This window comes from Euprymna scolopes, chromosome 7 (assembly GCF_053919585.1).
Source record: "Euprymna scolopes isolate OS-2025 chromosome 7, ASM5391958v1, whole genome shotgun sequence".
NCBI classification, from domain to species: domain Eukaryota; kingdom Metazoa; phylum Mollusca; class Cephalopoda; order Sepiida; family Sepiolidae; genus Euprymna; species Euprymna scolopes.
The window spans coordinates 17,780,120-17,805,671 of NC_136488.1; the positions used below are offsets into that span (position 1 = coordinate 17,780,120).

At 31.9% G+C, this 25,552-nt stretch overlaps 1 protein-coding gene across 8 annotated transcripts in view; it reads left to right on the forward strand.

Moving 5' to 3' along the window:
- Positions 1 to 25,552, forward strand: part of LOC145279617 (DGAT1/2-independent enzyme synthesizing storage lipids-like) — a 77,237-nt gene that overhangs the window by 33,521 nt on the left and 18,164 nt on the right. For 4 of the 8 annotated variants that reach the window (XM_080130821.1, XM_080130819.1, XM_080130827.1 and 1 more), the window contains 2 exons: positions 20,233 to 20,703; positions 23,474 to 23,641. In XM_080130821.1, coding sequence (XP_079986947.1) covers positions 20,409 to 20,703; positions 23,474 to 23,641 — 463 coding nt within the window. In that variant the 5' untranslated portion in view covers positions 20,233 to 20,408. Of the gene's footprint in view, positions 1 to 3,383; positions 3,519 to 3,834; positions 3,954 to 20,232; positions 20,704 to 23,473; positions 23,642 to 25,552 lie in introns of those variants that run through there. The other 4 variants (XM_080130822.1, XM_080130826.1, XM_080130825.1 and 1 more) reach the window with 3 other exon arrangements.

Genomic DNA, 25,552 nt, shown 5'->3' on the forward strand with positions numbered 1-25,552 from the left:
ATTGAGCGAGTTTCTAGCAGTATTTTGTCTACTTTTTTTTTATTTTTAACTCTTTTCCCCAAACTTACCGTTTCAAGAGAGTCGGGCGCCATTTTAAATTTTCCAAAACATCGGTAAACACTGTTTTCAAGCTGAATAAAGATGTTACATTAAATAAAAACACTAAAAAATTATCCAGTTAGGTAGAAAAGTAACTTGCTTTTGATAACATTTATTTGTTATATATTTGTTTTTTTGACAACTTTTTCGAATCTATGTGTATAGTAATACAAACCCTCAAAATCTATATCAATATTCTTGAAATTTTAAAAGCAGTTAGAAAACACATCAAACTACAATTAGGAAGCTTTTTATTTCGTTATTTTTTTTCTACTTATTAAGCGAAAGATATTTTTACAACCTGCTCCAGCGTAGTATAAACGGCCTATGAAAATAGAAAACAAATTTATGGAATTTTCTTTGAAATTTCGCAATGCAGTTTCTTATTAAATTAAAACTAAATATAACATTTGCTGACTTATTTACCTGTCGAATACACACACACATATATATATATATATATATATATATATATATATATATATATATATATATAACTTTCTGTAAAATATTTATTTGAAATGGAAACGGCATTTTGCAGTTAGGACAACAAAACAAAAATGAAGTAACGGTTCGTATTCCTATCCACAGAGGTACGAAAAAGTCACATTTTCTGATAGAGTACTGTCACTTGTTTTAAATAAAACGTATTTTTGTCTGTTTGTCCTAATTCTTGTAAAGTTTCACATCCTTATTTACATAAGTTTACATATTTAATAGTAATGTGATATTCCAAATTTAATCCATAACATTTTCAAAAGCCAATAATTATGAACCGCTAACAATAAATATGAGTGATGAACGCTCTCTTTGAAAAAAAGCTCTCTTAACTTCACCTCTAATCCAAATTATGTGTGGCAAGTCTCCTAAAACACTCTTTAACCCTAACAATAACACTAAGTTCGAGTGGCAAGCCCCCCCCAACAAAATACCTCTGTAAGCCACATACAAGCATCTAAAACAAACAAACAATAGATCCTTCCTTAAAGAAAAATACACATAAAAATAAATTGGTTAACTGTCCTAAAATGCTAGAATGGCCAGGAAATGGTGAATTATTTTACATTAAATTTTTGTGAAACTAACCGCTCCCCCCTCTAATATTGTTTTTGTTAGCTTTGTCTCTGTCAAGTTTTCAGTATGTTCACATATAATTTTCCTTAGCCCTACAATTAATTCAAAGTCCGAATGGCAACCCTCCCCATATTCTCATTGCATAGAAACCCTCTTAAAACTACACATAATCATCTTAAAAAAAAAAAAAAAAGCATGCATATTTTCCCATAGAAAAAAAAACAGTTAACTGCCCTAAAATGCTAGAATGACCTGTAATAGGAAATTATTTTACATTCAATTCTAAAATAATTTGTTTATCTTTCATTAAAGTTTTTTCATGGCATTTTATACATAATTTCCTAAAAAGGTAGAATCACATTTTGGAGGGGTGGTCAGAAGGAGTTGAGTGGGGTTAAACAGAAGGTGTTAATCTACAATAATACCAAAGAAATATTGCAATATATTCATTTTTAAATGGTCTTATGTTTAGATTTAATTTTTTTGTACATAAAGCACATTACAATTCAACTTTGAGTTCTCCAACTTCTTTTCTGTTTATGGATACATGGCATTTTTAAGGAATTGCTGCATATTTATGCACATTTACTGCAGATTATTTGGAAACCATAAACTTTGGGAGATTTTCAGTTGCATATTCTGATTCCTTGTACAAAAATACACTTATATGGTAAATTTCATTTCTTAGTCTTGTCTTTTAACAAAGATATGACATTTTTACTGAAAAAGTAGTGTAAAAAATGTGACGAAACGCATATGGTCTGGTCTTAAAGAGGGAAAAATATCCAAACGTGTGAGGCACAAAAATAGCCATAACTTCCTTAATTTTAATCAGATTTTAAAAATTTAAAAAAATTCTTTCTTAGCTTATCAAGGTCTTTCTATGCATACCAATATTGAAATATTTCAAGCTATTTCAATTTTTTCATGTGTATTGCTAATAGTAGCCCCCTACATCAAAGTGGCAATGTGCCTTGTTTGGGGTGAAGATGTAAAAAAAAAAAAAAAAAAAAAAAATTAACATTCAATTTGTAGAATAAAGTGAACCTTTACTGTAAAGTTTAAAATGTTTTTGTTTCTTCTATAAAAATTTTCTACGTATTCTGAAGGTGTAATTGCCCCCCCCCCCTCTCCCAAAATCGAATCACATTTTTATTTTTCCAATGACAGTATTGGTAAAACAAAATTAAATTTGAAAAAAAAATATTTTTATAAAAAAATCTGATTGGTTATCACTAATACTTAAATGAAGTCTACCATAATAAAAAAGGAAAAACGAGGTGAGAATTATTTTATAAAAAAAAGTATCAAAAGAAAACACAGTTAAATTGTGAACTTGTTCATTGTTTTCAGCTGTTTATATATGACTTTCGACCCCTCAAAAAGCAAACAAAAAAAGTGATTAAAGAATTAGAGAACAAAGACTTAAAATTTTATTTTTTATGAAACCTTTCATCATGGTTATTGTTTTAAGTTGTTCAATAATAAGATAATGATAGAAAGTTGAGCAGCTTCTTCTTGAAATAAAGACATCATTCAATGAGATGTAGAATAATTGTCATCACACGGGCAAATGAATTGCTTTTTTATAAATGCAAAACATATACGAAATAGATAGAAAACGGAAGCAAAAATAAAGATATAAAATTACAACAAATAAGGCATTCCAATCATGGCAGCAAACTCATGTTTCAATATTTGGTCATTGCACACCTGTCGAGTATACATCTATGACTTTCAGTTCGACACAGGGTGGGCCATTGCAGTTTTATCTGGTCCTGTTCTATCGACTTAGCTATGTCTTTGTTCAGTCTTAGGTTCACTATCCCAAGCTTTAACTTCTTTTGGAGAAGGGTATAGTTTATTGCTAATCACCTGAGGCACCCCTACTGTGGAATACCGACAAGGCTGCTCAGTTGTGTTTTGTAGGCTAGAGTACATTAATCTATTCTTTTGTTTTTTTTATTAAAATTTTTCTTTTTTTTTTGTTTTACTTCAAACAAGACACATTGCCATCTGAATGTAAAGGAGCTACTTTTTTGGATCACACCTTAAGAGGGGCCTGTAGAGAGTTAAATAGTAAAATGTCTGTTCACATTACATTTAAAACTGCAGATTAGTATAGCTAGAGAAGCAAGAAAGCATAAGGGGAATTCCCAAATCTAGCAATCTGAGGGAAGAAACTTTAAGAGTAGAAAGCTTTCTGTCTTTTAGAGTCCTCAGTATTGAAGGGATGGGATCTAGCTGTTTTTCAGTTTAGTCAGGAGTACATACGTCGAGGAGGGACAAATACTGCAATTTTTCAAACTCGCACTTGACCTTGTGTCTAACCTTATGCAGAGGAGGTAAATCAACATTAAAAGTCATGAAAAATGGAGAAAACAAACTGATTTTAATTCAATATATATTGACCATCATTGCTAAAAAGATTTGCTTTGTTTCCCTCCTTTTTTTTAATGATATTTGTTATGTTGTTGGTTAAGTATTATACTTGACAATGCTTGTTAAGTTGAACAGACACTAATAAGTTTTAAGGATTTGAAATTCATGCAGCAGAAGAGTTTATTAATTACATAAGCAGTACTGTTTAAAAAAAGAAAAGAAAACTCATACTTTCACACGGTTCTAAAATTACTAGTAGGAAGTGTTTTTCTATTTTTCATTTCAATGTAGGTTAGTGAAATAAATATTTACTTGCTGAATTAATGTTTACACACCTGGCAGCTTTATGTCTTCTCATTTAATTATTTTCTCAGAGAATCAGTTACACAAACAAGGAGGTAATATTATTTCTATTTGAAATCACATTGCTTAGCTATCATTACTTGTTCTTTTTCTTAACATTCTATAATTTTCCATACAAGTATTTATAAGACAGTTTAGTCACTTATAATTTTGTTTGTCAGTCTGTATCCTATTGGAGTTGTTTTCATTTCTTCTATTTCACTTCTTTTTTTGTAGTCAGTCCTTCTGCCAACATTGATTTTTTTTTTTTTTTCTCTCTCCAGTTTTCTATCGAGCACATAATGCAATGCTTGTATTAGCATCACTTATTCGATTAATTTGTTTTATAAATGATGGGAGAATAAAAATTTCGGTACTTGTACAGTTTAATCAAGACATTAAAAAATTAAAATATCGAAAAGAAAGGTTATATTTTATGTATCCTTTATAGAATGAAATTCTCCAAAAAAAAAATTTCACTTAATTTCATCATGTAGGTTTTTTTTTTTTTTTTTTTTTTCCAGTGAAAAAAACAATTTGTTATGGTACCGAACAAAAGGTTCGATTTTTAGGAAGAAAAGCTAGTACTAAAAATGTGGAGGGAGTGTTGGCACTTTAAACTGAGTTATCTCCCGTGTGGCGTGTTCAAAAAATTCAAAGATGTCTACCTTCAACACACTGTCATCAAAACGTGTTTTTCCGCTGTAAAAAAAAAAAAAAACTACCCGATCAAATTAAGTGAAATTTTTCGTCTGAGATCTTCAGTCCAAAACGGATATGTACAATATAACCTTTTTTTTCCCCAATATTTTCATTTTTTAATGTCTTGATTAAACTGTACAAGTACCAAAATTTCTATAAGATTTAGAGATTCACTCACCTTTTTTATGTTTTTTTTTTCACCTTTTGAATATTTTGTCATACAGCTGTCTCACAATAATATCCAATCCACTGCTTCTGTGTACGTATAATCTTATAAGTCTGATAATGATGAAAATTGTATTTCTTATTCTCAGCGTGGAACAAGTGTTGTTAGTGTGTTATATATCAAGAGTAAAACAAAATAATACGTGACAAATCTCTATTCTATGCTTGTTGCATTAAAAATCTACTTTTATTGGACCTTTTAATGCTGTATTATTTGTTTGATATAACCCATCCCTCACCCACAACCATGATTCGCATCTTTTCTTCTCTTGTTTATGACTTGGATTTCAAATCAGGTTTTTTTTGTTTTTTTGTCCAACTGATCCTTGGCTTTGGGCTACAAACCCTACCTACCGCCAGACCATAACTATTCATTATTTTCTTGTCATGTGACTAGCTGAAAAAAAAGTTTCCTGTGTCAGTTTCACAATATTTAGATCGCCTCCCCCTAATCCTTTCATGTACCCCCCCCCCGTCTTGCTAATCTCTTTTGTATGTCTATACAAGAAAATTAAAAGAAAAAAAGTTCTCTCTTTTGCTTTTCATACACTCTCATCTAAACTGATAATCTGCTGCACATACTAATTTCTTTAACTTCACATTATTAGGACTACCCAGCGTTGTCTGGCTCCTGACTAAGAAAACCGAAAAGTCAAAGCAAAGTGTAACATGTTTATCTTGCATTACTTTTTGAACACACCTCTCCCTCTGATTCCATACAATATTTTCTTTCACTCAAACTTTTGCAACTGGTTCAATATAATAGAAAGAACAAATGGTCATCAGCAGCAGTCGACTGTATGATCTAGTTTCAATTATTTTTTTTTATTTTTATTTATTTTAAGAATGAAAATAATTTTTTTTTATCCTGCAACCCACACCATGATGCACTAATTTAATCCCAGGTGACCCCAAGCAGACAAATATGAGAGTATTTTTGGTGTTTGTGCATCTGTTATCATACTATTTTTCACTAATATTTTCAAGTTAAATGACATTTTTACAATAGGTAGATCCACTCATACTATAAGTGTGGATTTTGTTTATTAAATTGTTAGGTGAAAGTACAGAATAATTACAAAACACTCTTTCCTCATATTTGGAATGGGTTTCTAAATGATTTCAGCATGGTAACATAGATGCACAAGTACCATGTTTTCTTGTTTTTTACTATAACCAGCTCGGTCATACTGACTCAGAACATGGAAGGTAAGTGTATCATTGGCACTTTTGGAGTTTAAACTCAACAAAAACAGACAGAAAAAAATGTCTTTCTCTTATGTATTGTAGAACCGTACCAAAGCGCGGCACTAACCATAGATGGATTAAATCGGCTTCCTCTGAAGGAGAAAGTTTCCTGGGAGTATAAAATTCTTTTATAGACTGACAATATATATGCTCATTCCAGTCACATATTTCTTGTTAGATAGATGCATTTAAACTACAAGCGTGATTATCAGAATTATAGAAGATTTATACAAATTATTCAAAAATCATCCGTCGATGCGCTATATACATGTTTATACACGTTTTCATATGACATTTCTGAACTTTTTGAGATGAGGATTAGTTATTCGTATTATTTGGATTTTTCAAACTACTGTTCTCATCTTGAGTGTCATTTTCACAATGTTCAGTCGATGTTTGGGGTGAAAACTAATTAAATAAAACAAAAAAAAATATAAGATGTATCTTATCGAAGTCTGGAATTGCAAATGGAACCCTTTATTTAATTAATGGAGCTAGTTTGCTCTTGTTTGATTAGCCATGACTGGATAGACGTCCCAAGTAATTTGCTTTGCAATTGTATTTCCGGTTGCCTACACTGAGGATTGAATGTCACTTTTATTACTGAATTTTTCCAAATATTCTAATCACTGTGCCATGGATTCTTGCGAACAAATCTAGTACAAATTGTAGAAGCTTTAAACCTATTTTGTTTCTAGATGTGAATATCACTATTTATTATAATATATATATCAGGGCTCTGCATTGCGAGTGAAACAGTTGCATTTGCGAGTAATTTTTCAAAGTGGCGACTACAAATAATGAAACACTTATCTTTTGGTGATTGTGTTTCTTTCACTAGCAATCTTCCAAACCTCACTACTGAGTGAAAAATATCTTTTCAACTTTTTTTTTAATAAAACAAACAAAGTTAAATTATTTAAACAATAAAAGTTTAATAGAACAATATGCTCTTTCTTTTTAACGAAGACTGTTTAAAAAACATCTGAAGAAATTTTAATGTTTATACCTTCAAGTATCAACATAAATTTTGTTGTATATTTAGAATTACACTTATTAAAAAAAAAAACATAGAAAAATCTTTCTGGTGGATATACTCGTTACAGAATGAAAATGTCATATTCTAAAAATCATGTGGGTTTGGCTAGTAACTTTTCTATTTGGCTAGTAAACAAAAATATTTAATTGTCAAAGGTCAACTAAAGATAAATTTGTTCATAGAGCCCTGTATATCTATATATATTATTTATAATTAACAGTTCCCATATTGTGTTAAATTCTATACTAGATCTACTTAATAAATAATTGACTGTCACTCAACATATATAAGATGACTGGAAGAAGCAGCACATATGTTGCATGATGATTAACTACTAAATAGACTGTATAGAATTTAATATGAGAAATGTTAATTATTGATAATAGATAAAATATATAATAAGTAGGTAATAAAAAAAATATGGCAATTAAGCTACATAGAATTTTCTGTGTTTCGCCTGCATGATGACTTGTCAGACTATTGCATGGAATCAGTGTTTTTTTTGTGTTTTTATATATTTCCATGGTTTACTGGTCAGCCAATCAGATCCTTTGTTATTCACATAGAAATTCTGTGTAACTTGATTGCCATATTTGTTCCAAAATTACTACCTATTTCTATTTAAGTATTGTGCACTGTCAAAATAATGAAAATAGATGCATAAAATTTTATGTAAATCCATAAAATAATATATGCATAATTCGTTAGATTGAATTAATTTTACATTAAATCCTTTCCATTTTTTTTGTCTTCTAGTCTTTACTTCAATTTGTCCAAGTACTTTCAAATCCTTCTGGATTCATCTTCAGGGATTAATTAAACTGGTTGGATTTTTACTATTTATATTCATGGGTGCTTAATTTTCATTGGTTAATAAATTGATTTTTTTTTTTTAATATAAACACTTCAAAAGGTTAAAGCTATTAGTAAAGTATATATACATACATCGTAATATCAACTAGTAGTAAATAGTGATATTTACATCAAGAAATAAAATGGGTTTAAGGCTTCTAAAATTCATATTACAATTGTCTGCAAGTGGTTAGAGTACGTGGAAAAATTCAGTTGTAAAAATGACTTTCTTCTGCAAGTTAAAGGTTCAATCCTTCATGTGGATGGCTGAAAATAACATTGTGAATTACTTAGGACTTCTATCAATTATGGCTGACTACATAAAAGCATGCTAACTTTCATTAATTAAATAAAGGGTTTTGATCAAAATTTTATGCAGATTCACGAATTTGACAGAAAGATAACCAAGTTCAGCAAGATGTGCTTGAAGTTTGGAGGTTACATTGACCAAAATGTTAAAATGACACTCAAGATGAGAATAGTAGTCAAAAGAATTCAAGTAATACGATTGTTTTGGTATGATTGATTTGATGTAAATCATAATTCTATGACCTCACATCAAAGCTGTAAGGTAATATCTTACGCTTTATTCATAAGAAAATTTAAATAGAATATTGAACTGAACATATCAAGGTTTTGGTTTCAATTTCTGGTCATGGCATCCGCTTTATTTGTTGGGAAGTTATTATTTAGTATTAATACAATATTTTTCATTTCTAAAAGAAGTTAAAATATTTTGATAGTGAAATGTATTTCTCACATTTACAAAAATTATTAATGACTGACAAGCACACAGAAAGTTCTCCTTATCTCTATTTATCCCAATGAAGAATATCATGAATTTTTTTAATATTTGCACTGCCCGTCTTCCCACTTTTTTTTTTAATTTACCACTTTTTAAAAAATTTACACCCTTTTAAAAAAATATATCCTCATTAAAAAAAAAAAAATTATCCCAACTTTTCTTTTTTTTTTTTTTTTTTAAATTTCCTACTTGTTTTACCTCCCCACTTTTTAACTACATTTTCAACTTGAAAAGGTAAAGTGTAAGTTGAACAGACATTAACAAGTCTTAAGAATTTGAAATGAAAGAGTTCAATTTGAAAAACAGTTAAAAAAACAAGTCATAAATTCACACAGTTCTAAAATTACTAGTAGGAAGGGTTTTTATTTATTTTTTTTTAATTTCAATATATTTTACCGAATTAAATAATCATTTACTTGCTTAATTAGATAATGTCTACACACTTTGCAGATTTATGTATTCTCATTTAATTTTCTCCGAGAATCAAATACACTAGTAAAACTACAAGTATGTAATATCATTTTTTCTACTTAAAATCACATCAATTATCTACTATAATTTGGTTTTTTTTCTTAACATTCTATAATTTTCCCTACAAGTATTTATGATAAGACAATTTAGTCACATAATTTTTTTTATGCTCAATGTCCTATTATAGTCATTTTCATTTCTTCCATTTCACTGATTTCCTATTCCTTCCTTTTTCTGCCAACCCTTATTTTTTTTTAGTTTTGTGTTAAACAAATTTATCAATTCATAACACCACTTATTCCAATTTATATAAATAAATCTGAAAATCCATAAAGTATAGTTAGCTGAAATATTGTTGAAAAACTATTAAAATCCTTAATTATTTATTGTGCTGCATTTTATTTGTATAAACAGTTTGAAAAACACCTGTCCCATCTTTTTTGTTAAAAATTTTATTGTAACTTTATTTTTCTGTAAATAAAGTGATATATAAATATGAAAAGAACTGAAAAAAAATAACTATTTAATTTAAAAAAAATCTATTTTCAAGGGCGATAATTTAAATTAAATGATTGTTTTTGTTTCTTTTAAAATTAATAACATATCAAAACTAAGTTATTTTTTTAATACAATAATTTATTAAAAAATTAGGTCTTTAGTATATACTATTTGTCTGTATAAGTGATAGTTTTATATATGATAGAAAAGAATTGGAAATAACATTTAATTTGTTTTCTATTTTTCAAGGATAATAATTTATATAATAATTTTTTTGTTTCTTTTGAAATTTGTATTCAGTTATACTAATCCAGGATTAATACATGTGACCTAAGTTGTTTTTAAAAATAGAATTACAATCATTGATTAAAAAATGAGGCCTCATAACTTTACTGGCTTTAATAACTTTGTGTTTATTCTATTTTTATTAGTAGAGATTAAGTTATTTCATTAATTGTTCATATAAATGCTATGTAAGTACTGGCTGTAAGTACCCAGTGTTGCCCTGAAGTCTTTTTATTTTAACTTTTCTTTCACCTTTTCTTTTTTTTTCTCAAATTGACCAAACTGTGTCATAATATTTAGATTTAACTATCCTATCCTAGATCTTAAAAAAAAAAAAAAAAAAATTAATAAAATTAAAATCTTTTAAAATTTTAATTTCATCATCTGCAGCTCATTTGGTAAATACGTAAGTTTATTAAGATTTAATGAGGGAATATTTTGGAGTACAACTTCCTACATAATTATGCATTTGAATTGACCAAAGAAAAAATGAGTCATTTATTAAACAAACCAAAACCAACTCTAAATAATTTAGGAATTTCTACATAATATTTTGTGTTTAAAAGAATGTAGATTAGGTAAATTATTATGTAATTAATGAGATTCATTTTTTGTATGACAATATAAAAAGTATGATTTGGAATAAGAAGTAAGAAAGTAGGTGACATAATTTCAGTTGCAGACACACAATCTCTATTATAATAAGGTTTACATGGTCATATTAGTGTTAGAATTGTATTTTTATAATGTCAATGTTGAGGGAATTCTTAGACTAAAAATAGAATGATTTAAGTTGAAAATTATTTAATACAAATTATCAAAATCATTGTTGCTAATTATGTGTAAATAAACACAATAAAACCATTTATTTTTAATAAAACTTATCATTATTGCATATTCGTTATTTTATTTGTATTCACTTAAATATTACCTTAAATATTGTCACTGAGACGTAAGAGGCTAATTTGAAAGAAGCTATTAGATTGATGAAAAAGTTCTTGTGGAATTTTTAATTTTGATTTCAAATTAATACCTTTACTTTTATATTATTTTGGAGAGCGTTTTTTTTCTCTTTCTAATCGTTTAAATTACAATTGTTTTAAAACAATTATGTCTTCTTTTCAGAACATTGAATACAAAATGGAAAAAAATCAAATTCGAACTATTTTCTTATTTCAATTCAAGCTAGGACAAAAAACTGCTGAAACAGCTTGTGATATCGACAAAGCATTTGGCCCAGGAACCACTATAGAATGCACAGTACAATGATGGTTTAAGAAATTTTGTGGTGTCGACAAGAATTTGGAAGATGAGCTTGGTTGTCGGCCATCGGATGTTGACAACGATCAATTAAGAGCCTCAATTGAAGCCAATTCATGCATAACTATTCGAGAACTTGCTTCTGATTTAGACACAATGTATACAATGATTTTCAACCACTTGAGAGCGATTGGAAAGGCAAAAAAAACTTGATAAATGGGTGCCTCACGAATTCTAGGACAGTCAAAAGAAACTCCGCTATGAAGTGTAATCTTCCATTCTTTTACACAAGAACAACACATTTCTTGACTGGGTTGTGACTTGCGATGAAAAGTGGGTTCTTTATGACAACCAGTGATGGTCAACTTAGTGATTAGATGCCAACAAACCTCCAAAACATTTCCTGAAGCCAGAGTTGCACCAAAAGAAGGTCATGCTGATTGTTTCTGGTCTGTTAATGTAATCGAAACCATTACGGCGAAGAATACTGTCAACAAATGGATGAAATGCATCAGAAACTTCAACAACACCCAGCATTAGTCAACAGAAAAGACCCAATTCTTCTCTACGACAAAGCCCGACCATACGTTGCTAAACTGATCCTGCAAAAGTTGAAGAAATTGGACTACGGAACTCTGCCTCATCCGCCATACTCTTACTTACTGATTACCACTTTTTCAAGCATCTTGACAACTTTCTGCATAAGAAATGATTAAAAAACCTAAGCAATATCAAAAACGCCTTCAGTGACTCCATCACAAGCACAACGCAAGATTTTTACATTATTGACATAAATATACTTGTTTTGCGTCGGCAAAAGTGTGTTGATATTGATGGCGCTTATTTTGATCAATAAATTTTTGTTTGAGCCAAGATATGTTTATTTGAATTTAACAGTTAAAAACCACACAAACTTTCTTGTCAACCTGATAACAACTCAATACTAAGCTTTTTACCTCAACATATGCTTCCAAGTTTGTCAACGTTTTCTAGTTTATCTTGTATTAGTTTAATGTTGGCAGTTTTTTATTTTATGTCATTCATAACTCTTCTGAACCCTTTTTTTTTTTTATCAGTTTCTAGACCTATTTGGTGTCATTTCATAGTACCTATTGGTCCTATATTTTTGATAAAAGTTTAAGGATATGACTAAATAAGAAAATAATTATTTTGTTGATAATTATTGATATGTCCTGCTTAAGGGATATATTTATTTGAAATAGCTGAGTGGATTTTATAATAATAATATAATCCTATCTATATAGTAATACATTAATAACTACCCACCCATGTGCATCACACTTTAACCATGTGTTAGTTTAGGTTTTTCTTTCTTTCACTTCATCTATCTTGCGGCTTTGTATTTCCTAATGTTGCCATCCACTCGAGAATATGAATGAAAATGTAATATTTATGCGATAAACAATTCGCACATCGCCTTTATGTAAGTACGCACTTTTGCACATGTGCAGTTTTGCCAGTGATCGATCACGAGACAAATCAACAAAGCAATGTTTATTTTACATATGTTACGCAGTTGTTGTTCTTAGTTTTCCAATCATCGCTTTTCCATGCATGGATTGTGACCCCTTGTAGTTGTTGATCTTCTGTTTAACTTGAGTCAAATATATTTATGCATAGAAATACAAGATTTGTTGGCTTTTTAAGGTTTTATTTAGAGAATGGTTGTTCGTAGAAGGAAAGACCAATATCTAATTCTGATTACTTGTTTTTCTTAATCTTAAGATGGTGATGTATGGGCAGAGTCTCTATGCAACATTCATTTAGATTCTCTCTACATTATCAGATGCATGTTGCCTCTCTTGCTTCCCGGCTCCAACTCTAGAAACTGTTCTGTCTCCCAAACACGTGACATTATTTCTGTCATTCAACACTTGCATTTCTAGTGTGTGTGTGTTTTGTTGAGAGCTGGCCCTTGACCTTCAATCACAATGACTGCAGCTGGATTTATTTCTCTTACTGCGAGATTATTCTTGCATGTACTAATGTAATGCTCATCAAAATTCATACTAGTTAACATAACCTCTACTTACTCGCATAGAATCCCAATATATACCATAAAGAAGAGCTAATCATTAGGTGACAGTGTTAATTTTATTTTTTATATCGGACTATTAGTCTCATCTTTATTAGTTGTTGCTTGTTTGTTTTTATTGGTTCACAACGTTTCGGCCAACTTCCTCTGGCCTTCGTCAGGTGGTAACCGCGACGGATAGGAACTTCGAATCTCCTAACTGCATTCTCAGCCATCACTGCCATCCGTAGTTGTCGTCGTCTCACCACATTTTTGACCAATTACCTCTGGCACGCTTTGAAACCGCTATCTTCAGACAATGTTCATCTGGAACCGTAGAGATTCAACGTCTCTATCAACTGCGCCACGGGCCCCGAAGGGCGATCAAGGTTGGATTCTTTGATCTTATAAATCCACATTTATTCATTATCTGATCTTCCATAGTCGGGTCCGTACCGATTGGTATATATATATTATTCCTTAATTGGAATTTTTTATTTTGAGATGAGCATTTTTATGTTGTGAACCAATAAAAACAAACAAGCAACAACTAATAAAGATGAGACTAATAGTCCGATATAAAAAATAAAATTAACATAAAAATGCTCATCTCAAAATAAAAAATTCCAATTAAGGAATAATATATATATACCAATCGGTACGGACCCGACTATGGAAGATCAGATAATGAATAAATGTGGATTTATAAGATCAAAGAATCCAACCTTGATCGCCCTTCGGGGCCCGTGGCGCAGTTGATAGAGACGTTGAATCTCTACGGTTCCAGATGAACATTGTCTGAAGATAGCGGTTTCAAAGCGTGCCAGAGGTAATTGGTCAAAAATGTGGTGAGACGACGACAACTACGGATGGCAGTGATGGCTGAGAATGCAGTTAGGAGATTCGAAGTTCCTATCCGTCGCGGTTACCACCTGACGAAGGCCAGAGGAAGTTGGCCGAAACGTTGTGAACCAATAAAAACAAACAAGCAACAACTAATAAAGATGAGACTAATAGTCCGATATAAAAAATAAAATTAACATAAAAATGCTCATCTCAAAATAAAAAATTCCAATTAAGGAATAATATATATATACCAATCAGTACGGACCCGACTATGGAAGATCAGATAATGAATAAATGTGGATTTATAAGATCAAAGAATCCAACCTTGATCGCCCTTCGGGGCCCGTGGCGCAGTTGATAGAGACGTTGAATCTCTACGGTTCCAGATGAACATTGTCTGAAGATAGCGGTTTCAAAGCGTGCCAGAGGTAATTGGTCAAAAATGTGGTGAGACGACGACAACTACGGATGGCAGTGATGGCTGAGAATGCAGTTAGGAGATTCGAAGTTCCTATCCGTCGCGGTTACCACCTGACGAAGGCCAGAGGAAGTTGGCCGAAACGTTGTGAACCAATAAAAACAAACAAGCAACAACTAATAAAGATGAGACTAATAGTCCGATATAAAAAATAAAATTAACATAAAAATGCTCATCTCAAAATAAAAAATTCCAATTAAGGAATAATATATATATACCAATCGGTACGGACCCGACTATGGAAGATCAGATAATGAATAAATGTGGATTTATAAGATCAAAGAATCCAACCTTGATCGCCCTTCGGGGCCCGTGGCGCAGTTGATAGAGACGTTGAATCTCTACGGTTCCAGATGAACATTGTCTGAAGATAGCGGTTTCAAAGCGTGCCAGAGGTAATTGGTCAAAAATGTGGTGAGACGACGACAACTACGGATGGCAGTGATGGCTGAGAATGCAGTTAGGAGATTCGAAGTTCCTATCCGTCGCGGTTACCACCTGACGAAGGCCAGAGGAAGTTGGCCGAAACGTTGTGAACCAATAAAAACAAACAAGCAACAACTAATAAAGATGAGACTAATAGTCCGATATAAAAAATAAAATTAACATAAAAATGCTCATCTCAAAATAAAAAATTCCAATTAAGGAATAATATATATATACCAATCAGTACGGACCCGACTATGGAAGATCAGATAATGAATAAATGTGGATTTATAAGATCAAAGAATCCAACCTTGATCGCCCTTCGGGGCCCGTGGCGCAGTTGATAGAGACGTTGAATCTCTACGGTTCCAGATGAACATTGTCTGAAGATAGCGGTTTCAAAGCGTGCCAGAGGTAATTGGTCAAAAATGTGGTGAGACGACGACAACTACGGATGGCAGTGATGGCTGAGAATGCAGTTAGGAGATTCGAAGTTCCTATCCGTCGCGGTTACCACCTGACGAAGGCCAGAGGAAGTTGGCCGAAACGTTGTGAACCAATAAAAACAAACAAGCAACAACTAATAAAGATGAGACTAATAGTCCGATATAAAAAATAAAATTAACATAAAAATGCTCATCTCAAAATAAAAAATTCCAATTAAGGAATAATATATATATACCAATCGGTACGGACCCGACTATGGAAGATCAGATAATGAATAAATGTGGATTTATAAGATCAAAGAATCCAACCTTGATCGCCCTTCGGGGCCCGTGGCGCAGTTGATAGAGACGTTGAATCTCTACGGTTCCAGATGAACATTGTCTGAAGATAGCGGTTTCAAAGCGTGCCAGAGGTAATTGGTCAAAAATGTGGTGAGACGACGACAACTACGGATGGCAGTGATGGCTGAGAATGCAGTTAGGAGATTCGAAGTTCCTATCCGTCGCGGTTACCACCTGACGAAGGCCAGAGGAAGTTGGCCGAAACGTTGTGAACCAATAAAAACAAACAAGCAACAACTAATAAAGATGAGACTAATAGTCCGATATAAAAAATAAAATTAACATAAAAATGCTCATCTCAAAATAAAAAATTCCAATTAAGGAATAATATATATATACCAATCGGTACGGACCCGACTATGGAAGATCAGATAATGAATAAATGTGGATTTATAAGATCAAAGAATCCAACCTTGATCGCCCTTCGGGGCCCGTGGCGCAGTTGATAGAGACGTTGAATCTCTACGGTTCCAGATGAACATTGTCTGAAGATAGCGGTTTCAAAGCGTGCCAGAGGTAATTGGTCAAAAATGTGGTGAGACGACGACAACTACGGATGGCAGTGATGGCTGAGAATGCAGTTAGGAGATTCGAAGTTCCTATCCGTCGCGGTTACCACCTGACGAAGGCCAGAGGAAGTTGGCCGAAACGTTGTGAACCAATAAAAACAAACAAGCAACAACTAATAAAGATGAGACTAATAGTCCGATATAAAAAATAAAATTAACATAAAAATGCTCATCTCAAAATAAAAAATTCCAATTAAGGAATAATATATATATACCAATCGGTACGGACCCGACTATGGAAGATCAGATAATGAATAAATGTGGATTTATAAGATCAAAGAATCCAACCTTGATCGCCCTTCGGGGCCCGTGGCGCAGTTGATAGAGACGTTGAATCTCTACGGTTCCAGATGAACATTGTCTGAAGATAGCGGTTTCAAAGCGTGCCAGAGGTAATTGGTCAAAAATGTGGTGAGACGACGACAACTACGGATGGCAGTGATGGCTGAGAATGCAGTTAGGAGATTCGAAGTTCCTATCCGTCGCGGTTACCACCTGACGAAGGCCAGAGGAAGTTGGCCGAAACGTTGTGAACCAATAAAAACAAACAAGCAACAACTAATAAAGATGAGACTAATAGTCCGATATAAAAAATAAAATTAACATAAAAATGCTCATCTCAAAATAAAAAATTCCAATTAAGGAATAATATATATATACCAATCGGTACGGACCCGACTATGGAAGATCAGATAATGAATAAATCTGGATTTATAAGATCAAAGAATCCAACCTTGATCGCCCTTCGGGGCCCGTGGCGCAGTTGATAGAGACGTTGAATCTCTACGGTTCCAGATGAACATTGTCTGAAGATAGCGGTTTCAAAGCGTGCCAGAGGTAATTGGTCAAAAATGTGGTGAGACGACGACAACTACGGATGGCAGTGATGGCTGAGAATGCAGTTAGGAGATTCGAAGTTCCTATCCGTCGCGGTTACCACCTGACGAAGGCCAGAGGAAGTTGGCCGAAACGTTGTGAACCAATAAAAACAAACAAGCAACAACTAATAAAGATGAGACTAATAGTCCGATATAAAAAATAAAATTAACATAAAAATGCTCATCTCAAAATAAAAAATTCCAATTAAGGAATAATATATATATTAGGTGACAGTATTGCTTAACTTTAGTGATTGTTTCTTTAAATACGACATAATCATATTGAAACACTGGTTCCCATCAGATCATTGAAGCTAAGCAACATTGAGTCTAGTCATTACTAAAATGATGACCAATTTCGGAATTCCAGGTGCTGTATGTAGTAGGACGGTGACACCTCCCTGCAAAAGTTGCAAAAACCTAACATCGTCATCTCTCCTATCTGGGTTATACAAGCAACTGGCGACCGCTTGCGAATTCCATGCTCCCTCCTTTGGAGGAAGCTGGTTTAATCCAAATAGGGTTAGTGCGTTTTTTTTTTTTATATACACACACACAAAAACGTGATGACGACCGGTTCTACGCATGCATCAGATGACGTCATGACCTGATTTACTTTAAATAGTTGAAAAACTGATTAAATTTCATGTACGTCGCGTTAGCTCAGTTGGTTAGCGCGTTGGTTCGTTATCTAAACGTTTTGGGTTCGAATCGTGGTGTGAGATGTCTTTTTTTTTTTTTTTTTTTCGATTTTTTTTTAAATTTAAATATTGAACCAGTGTTATTTAAGCCATTTTTCATGTAACGTTCGTTTTTCTATTTTTTTTTTTACTTCGCTTATCCATCCCCGACCACACACCCAAAAACACCCGGGTACCCACCAATTTAAAAATTTTTAATATTGAAACTGGCTTATTTAAGCCATTTTTCACGTGTTTGTTTTTCTGTTTTCTTTTTTGTTTTTTCGATTTTTACATTTAACATCGTTCGTTTGCCTTACGTTAGTTTCTTTTGTGTTTTTTTTTCCGATGTTTTGACCCCCCCCCCCCCCCCGCTTAAGTTTTAACGTTCGTTCTTATGTTTTCTTTTTTTACTTCGCTTATAACAAACAAACCTGGTCATTGACCTCATTTGCTGAATAGCTATTGCTTACGTTGTCGTCGTAAGGCTAGACGACTTCCGTGCGGGCACCTGTCAATTTGGTTCTTACTTAAATAAATTCAAACATCTTTCAGTAACTCATTCTGGCTGGGCGAACGGTTCATGTTTTTTTTCACATTTTATTTTCAAACTTCGACTCAGGGCTTCAGGTTCGATTCTACCAACTTTAACCCCCCCCCCCCTCTGGTTTCTTTTTTATTTAACAGCACACACACCTCCAAACACCTGGGCAACGCCGGGTACTCCCACTAGTCTATGATATAAATCTCACCTGTTTGTTTAAAGATATGTATGTATATCTCGCAAAAACTTTCAACAGAGGTGATGGATCCTAACAAGATCAGTATCATTTTGAGGCTCGATGTCTCGGACGACAAATATCAAAAAATTGGCTCAAAACATTAATTCCTTCACTTTAAACTCGGCCATTTTGTACAAGGAGGGGTCGATTTTTTTTTTTTTTTTTTTTTTTTTTTTTTTTTTTTTTGCCTACATTTTAGCAAGTCATCCTCACCGTTGGATTGACTTTGGTTAATTTCAACGTTTTTGACTTCTGGTCGTGTCATGGAGACATCGGCTAAGACGTCAGATTATCTTTCATTTTCTTTTCCGCCTTCATGGCATGGGTTTGAGCCTACCTGCCTATGCCACTTTTTTTTTTTTTTGCCAGGCACCCAGGCTAGTAATAAATAAATGATAAAAGCAATTGTTATAAAACTAAATACATTTTTTTATTGACAACAAGTTAACAACTTTTGCATGTATCTCTTCAAAATTTAATTGTGGAGAAAAAAGAAGAGTCTTGTATCTGACACTGAACAGAAATTTATCTTAGCAGTAGTAGTTTACATTGCAATTTCAGCTTTTTGCCATTGGTTACTCGTCTATGCAATTTGTAATTAAATTAAATGTATATGATTATTTTTTTCTTTTTACTGTAAAATGTATTATTATTACTTTTCTACATAACAAAATTAGAATCGTATTGACTGTCGTTACTATTGACTTAGACTTAGGAACTCCCGTGCCTTGCGATGCATGAGGCAGTCAAAATTTACCATCGTTTCTGATCAAAAGCCAGATCCACAGTGTCTCTCCAGTTTTTCCCATTGCTATCAAATCTGTCTTGATTGTCTGTTTCCAGTTCATTCTTTACTCTTCCTCTTCTTTTTCCGTCAAGAATCCATTGGAGCACTTAGTCGATAATTTTCCCCATGGTAAATCTTAGGGTATGTTTGAGCCAGCCTAGACATCATCTGACAATTATTAATGATACTACCTGTTGGTTAGTGCAGTCTTTGACTTTTTGTTTGGTAATTTGATCGCTCCATTTGATCCTTACAATCTTTCTACAGCATTTGGAATCAAATTTCTTCTCTTGACTGATTTTTGAGATGCCAAGTTTTGCTTTCAATATAGCAGTGTGGAAAAGACGGTGTTTTATAAAATATTAATTTAGATCTGAGGATGAATTTTTGGTTTCTCCAGATCTTGGAGAGCTGACTAAATGCCTTATAAATCCTTTACTGCAACTCGGTCCATACTGGTTTCCTTGTTTATGGAGCTTCTTTAGAAGTGAAGTGAAATTGTCAACTATAGCAATGGATTAGGCTGTGTGTCATGAATGTATATCCATTAATCTGCTGAATAATTATGAGAAGATCAAAAATGATGAAATGAACAAAATAAAATTTATAAAAAAAAAAAAAGGCTTATAATTCTGTTCTTTTACAAATTATTTAATTTTTATTTTCTTCTACTCTTTTCAGGTGCTTTTATTATCTGTTTCTTTTGTGTGCTCGCAGGGTCAATTATGATACTTGAATTACCAGATGAGGATATGTCAGACTGCTGAGAAAGTCTAGTCATTTTACCTGCTCTTCAGTCAAATGCCAAATTACATTGTGTATTGCCTCCAATCTCCACTCATTTGCAACATTCCAGAATGGATTATTTTTCCCATTTTCACATGAATGTCTCCAGCCTGCTGCCCGGAGTCCACCATTATCTGCTCTCATTGGACATTGATTACATGCGATGGGTGCTCTGGTTGATCTATCCAATCATCATCTCTTTCCTCTTGCCTCTTTTCATCGTTGTCTTACTGCTTGCGTCCGTACTTTTTCTGCATGTCTATTCTTATCGACAACGTCTTTGTAAGGCATATGCTCAGGACTTTTGGCAAGGGGCTCGACAGACTCTGGCCGTCTTGTGGGATGGACAGGGTTACATCTGGCATGGTACGTAAACACAGGTTTTATGTTAAAGGGCTTTTTGTGAAGTGTAACACCATTTTTCACTGATATTAATCTTTAGTTATAAATTAAACTTTAAATTTTGTCTTAAAAGATTAAAAGAAAATTAAAATTATAGTAACACTCTGTAGAGCGTATACTTCCACCAAGGTTTAAAAATACAAATGATTAAATAAAAGTACAAATGCATTAAAATAACATTTTATTTTTAGAATTTGTTTGCATATTCTTTCTAATCATCTCCATCTCAACTCGGTCTGTAAAAACATCATTGTAACAAATATTCTGTACATTTTGGACTTTTTTTATTATTTGTAATTTAACTATGTAATTGTAGTGTCATGTCGCATATGGAAAATTTCTGGTTGATATCCCTGAGACCACAACCCCATAGATACAGATTTAACTAATAGTCAATTTGTGTGCACTTTGTTTTGGATATTGGACAAAAACCCAGACTTTTGAAACCCCTCTATCAAACCAAAAAAAAAAAACCCCTAAAAAACCAACAAAACTGAAAAAAAAAAAAAAAATCAAACAGCTCCCTTTAAAAGTAACCAAATCATCTTCTGCCTTGAGGCTCTCTTCTTCTGTAACTAAAAAGTTGATGCTATATTACCATTCCCCACGTAAAATTCTCTGCTATCCTAGCACTATGTGAAACGAATCTCAACTCTTCAATCTCTAATCATTTTGATATGCTATAAAGATTTTCACAAACATAAGAGAACCTTATCTAGAATATAAAAATTGAACCTGTATTTTTTTTTTTTTTTTTTTACATGGGGAGTCACCACTTATCAAGTCTCAGAGGCCACTCGAGGATAAGGGTTAATGAGTATACATTAGTCATTGTGATTTTAGTGTAGTAAAGATTAGTGGGAATTTTATAACTTTAAAACAGAATTTTATTGCATATCGTTCTTCTAAAGTGTCTTCACGTCTAGATTGCATTTTTGAAATTCACCAGCTTTGACAATCAGGCTTTAGTAGGATGTATTCCAATTCTTGCTGTAGTTGTTTGTTTGAGCCTAAAATCATAAAAATTAGTCAGTCATCCCATTAGATATATAGTAATAACATATTGAATTTTCAAGAGTCAATTTTAAATGCCTGCACAAAAACAAGTCTGGAAACTTATTTAAGGCACCTCGTACCTACATTAACTATTGAAAAATGAAACTAAATAAAACAAAATAATCGTAATTATTTGGGGGATTTTCTAGCAAAAATGATTATATTTAAAGCATCATCTTTATATTAACACTAATCTTGCTACCTACATATATCAGTACTTCCATTGCAGAATGAAACTAACTTTACGTTTAACGATACGTTTAATAAAATAATATTTTCACTTTTGAGATATCATAAATTTGAGATGCTATTAGAAACTTTAGAAAACCAAAAACGATATTATTTATTTTCTTTTAAAACAAATTATTTACCTTAAAGTACAAGATTTCAACCATATAAGGTCCTTTCCAAGAGTGTTTTAAAAAAAAATTTTTTTTTTACTCCTTTTCTGTCGGATATATAAAAATATTTTGAGATGGAAATCCATCTTAGTGTTGATTGTAGAAAGTTTGGTCTGATCCCACATAAAAGCTTGCACATTTGCTTCTTTAAAACAAATAATTTGCTTTAAAAAAATGGTAATACCATTTTTGTTTTTTTTTCTTAAATTTCTAATAACATATAATAATATGTTTGCATGATTTGGATTAATCAGACGGACTAATGCTTTCGTATTCAGTTGTAACATGGCGACTTGTATACCTGAAAAGGCTATGACAATAAAGAAAGTCTGAGGTTATATTGAGCGAAACGTTGTGCAAATAACACTCAAGATGAGAACATTAGTCCAATTAATTCAAACAATCATCTTTCATCTAAAAATTTCAGATTGGGTTAATCTGAAATTTTGAGATCATCTTGAATGCTATTTGCACAACATTTTCGTCGATGTAACCCTGGTCTTTTTCAAAACTGTCATAGCCAAATATGTTGTTTGAATTATAAGCCTAAACAAATTATATTTACAAGTATTCTCTATATATTAACATCCGTCTCGAGAAAATCTGAAATGATGCTATAAAAACTGTGATAAACTTTTCAAGGCATCAGTTGAAACTATTCTACTCTACAGATCAGACTCTTAAGCATAAAATGTTCTTGATTTACGAAACTTGATGGATCATACACCAAAATATTATGAACCATCTACAACACGATATGGCAGGAATATGTAATCAGCAAAATGTTTATAGGAAATCTTGAATACTTTTCTAAAAATTTGATCAATGTCCCATTTATCTGATTGAAAATGGAATTTTTTTTATCTCATGGCAACTAAAAATTAAATGTCATAAAGTTTTGCAATGATTAAATGTCAAGGATTTCAAGTGATCTAGTGTTGTTAATCTTGGAAATGGCAGCTTCATTTTGATTTTAAGATTGTCATACTGTTATAAATCTTTAGTGATAAAATTGTAATAAAAACTTGAAATTGCATTGTTATAAAATCACAATCGCAAATCTTCATAATTTTAAGAGATCCTACTTCTTCCATCAATATGATGAAAATTTATTATACAATGTGTAATTGTCAGTATTTAACTGATTTATTAAGATACATATATTAACAATATAAAAATTTATTATCCAATGTGTAATTGTTGGTCTTTATTAAAAATATCTCGATATTAACAACAAAAAAATTATGACTGTGTTTGTTTTATATTTTTCTTTTCAGATTATGAAGTTGAAGGTTTCAGCAATGTTCCCAGTTCTGGACCAGCTCTTCTCATTTATTATCATGGTGCCATTCCTATTGATGTCTATTATGTCATGGCAAAATGTATTATTGACAAAGGCCGAACAATTCGGGCAGTTGGTGATAGATTCCTCTTCAAAGTTCCAGGTCATTGAAATATTTTGATTATCTGTTATACTTGTCTTCTAAACTGTATACATTTCTGTAAAAAACGAGCATATTGCCTTGGTTTGAAATTAAAAAAAAAAATGGATAAAATACACATAATTTATCAAATTAAATAATTAGAAATAATATTAAAAAAAAAAGTATTATTGATTTAATACCAAAAATAAAATTAACAAAAGATTTTAAAAATCCTAAACCAAGCATAAAAAATGATCAGATCAAAACTTATTATATATTAAATATATTATTATATAGTACAAACTATAAAAAATTATAACCTGTAACTATGCTTAGGAGTCTTCCGCAGTTTACCTATATAAAGTTGATCTGAATGTCATGTTTAATCTTTTGATGGGAAAACTCTCTTCAGTATGCATTAAAACTTTGATCCAGTCAAAATAACTCAAAATGCCAAAAACATATCACCTTCAATATGTCCAATTCAATAGTCATAAGAAAATAACTCTTCATTTAAACGCTACATTAAAACAGCACTAAGATCATAAAACACCTTTCACAATAAGCAAAATGTGTGGTCAATTTTGAGATTTCACATGGACCTAACATTGACACAATCACTTTCTTGGCCTTCGGGACAAGATCAAAGTGTAGTATCTGTTCTTCAGATGCTGCACTTCAATTTCTTGTTCTCTGTCAGTGGAGGAGAAATCCTTCACGACTGAGACAATTTTTATTTTTGTTCCTTTTCTCCACGTTAAAAAACGACCCTGGTGTCTCATTCTGTCCCATGGGGAGGCATTGTAAATAGGAACATTGACACAAAAAACGTAACTAACAACCTCATCAACCAAAATAAATTTAAAGAACTGAGACAAACAGTTTCTGAATGTTTTTTAAATGAGGATTGCTAATTTGTATTATTTGAATTATTTGCACACATACTCTCATCTTGAGTTTTATTCTCACAGAATATTGAACAGAATCCTTTATTTGATCCATATGGGAAGCATGCTCTTGTTCCATCAGCCATTCTTACCCATTGATTAAATAAAGCTTTCTTTCGAAAATCTGTGTGGATTCTAGAGTTCGATAGAAAGATTCCAGAGTTCAACAAGATAGATCTGAAGAAGATCAAAAGTTACATTAACTGAAACATTGTGCAAATAATATTCAAGAATAGTAATATGAACAATCCAAATTATACAAATCCATATCACATGACAATACTGCTTTTTATACAAATAGATAAAACATCCTGGATAGAAAAGAAACAGCAGCCACTAACATACATACTCCTGTGTTACCTAGAATATGTATTTCATAATCTATAATGATTGGCTTTTACAATATTCTCTTAATGACAAAAGCAACCTGTGAACTGAAGACTACTGATCTGAAATTTTTGCCTCTTAAACAATTGGTTACAGCTTGTATGAATATAGATGATGTTGCTGCATCTTCACAAATGTCCTTTCTTCTTTGCCTTTGATTGTATAGGTGGCTTTTAAGACCAGCTGCAGATCTACATGATCTGTAGCATAAGTGATAAAAAAACAATCTTCACAGGATTTATGGGGTGTTTTGCAATCTATTTTTTTTTTTTTTTTACAACTGTTATTTATTAGTTTTTTTTTTTAAGTTGTCTCTTACTTTAGATTATTCAGAGAATCAACTTTCTGAACTTTTAAGATGAGGATTGGTTATTCGTATTATGAGGATTCATTGAACTACTGTTCTCATCTTGATTGTAATTTTGACAATGTTTTGGTCGATGTAACCTCCAACCTTTATTTACTTCACAGGGTTAGCATGCCCTTGTTCCATCAGCTATGTAATTCGCAATTGTTTTTTTTTCTTTTTTTTCTGTCACCCACACTGAGAATTGAACCTTCAATCTTCAAGAGAATATCACTTTTACAATTGATTTTT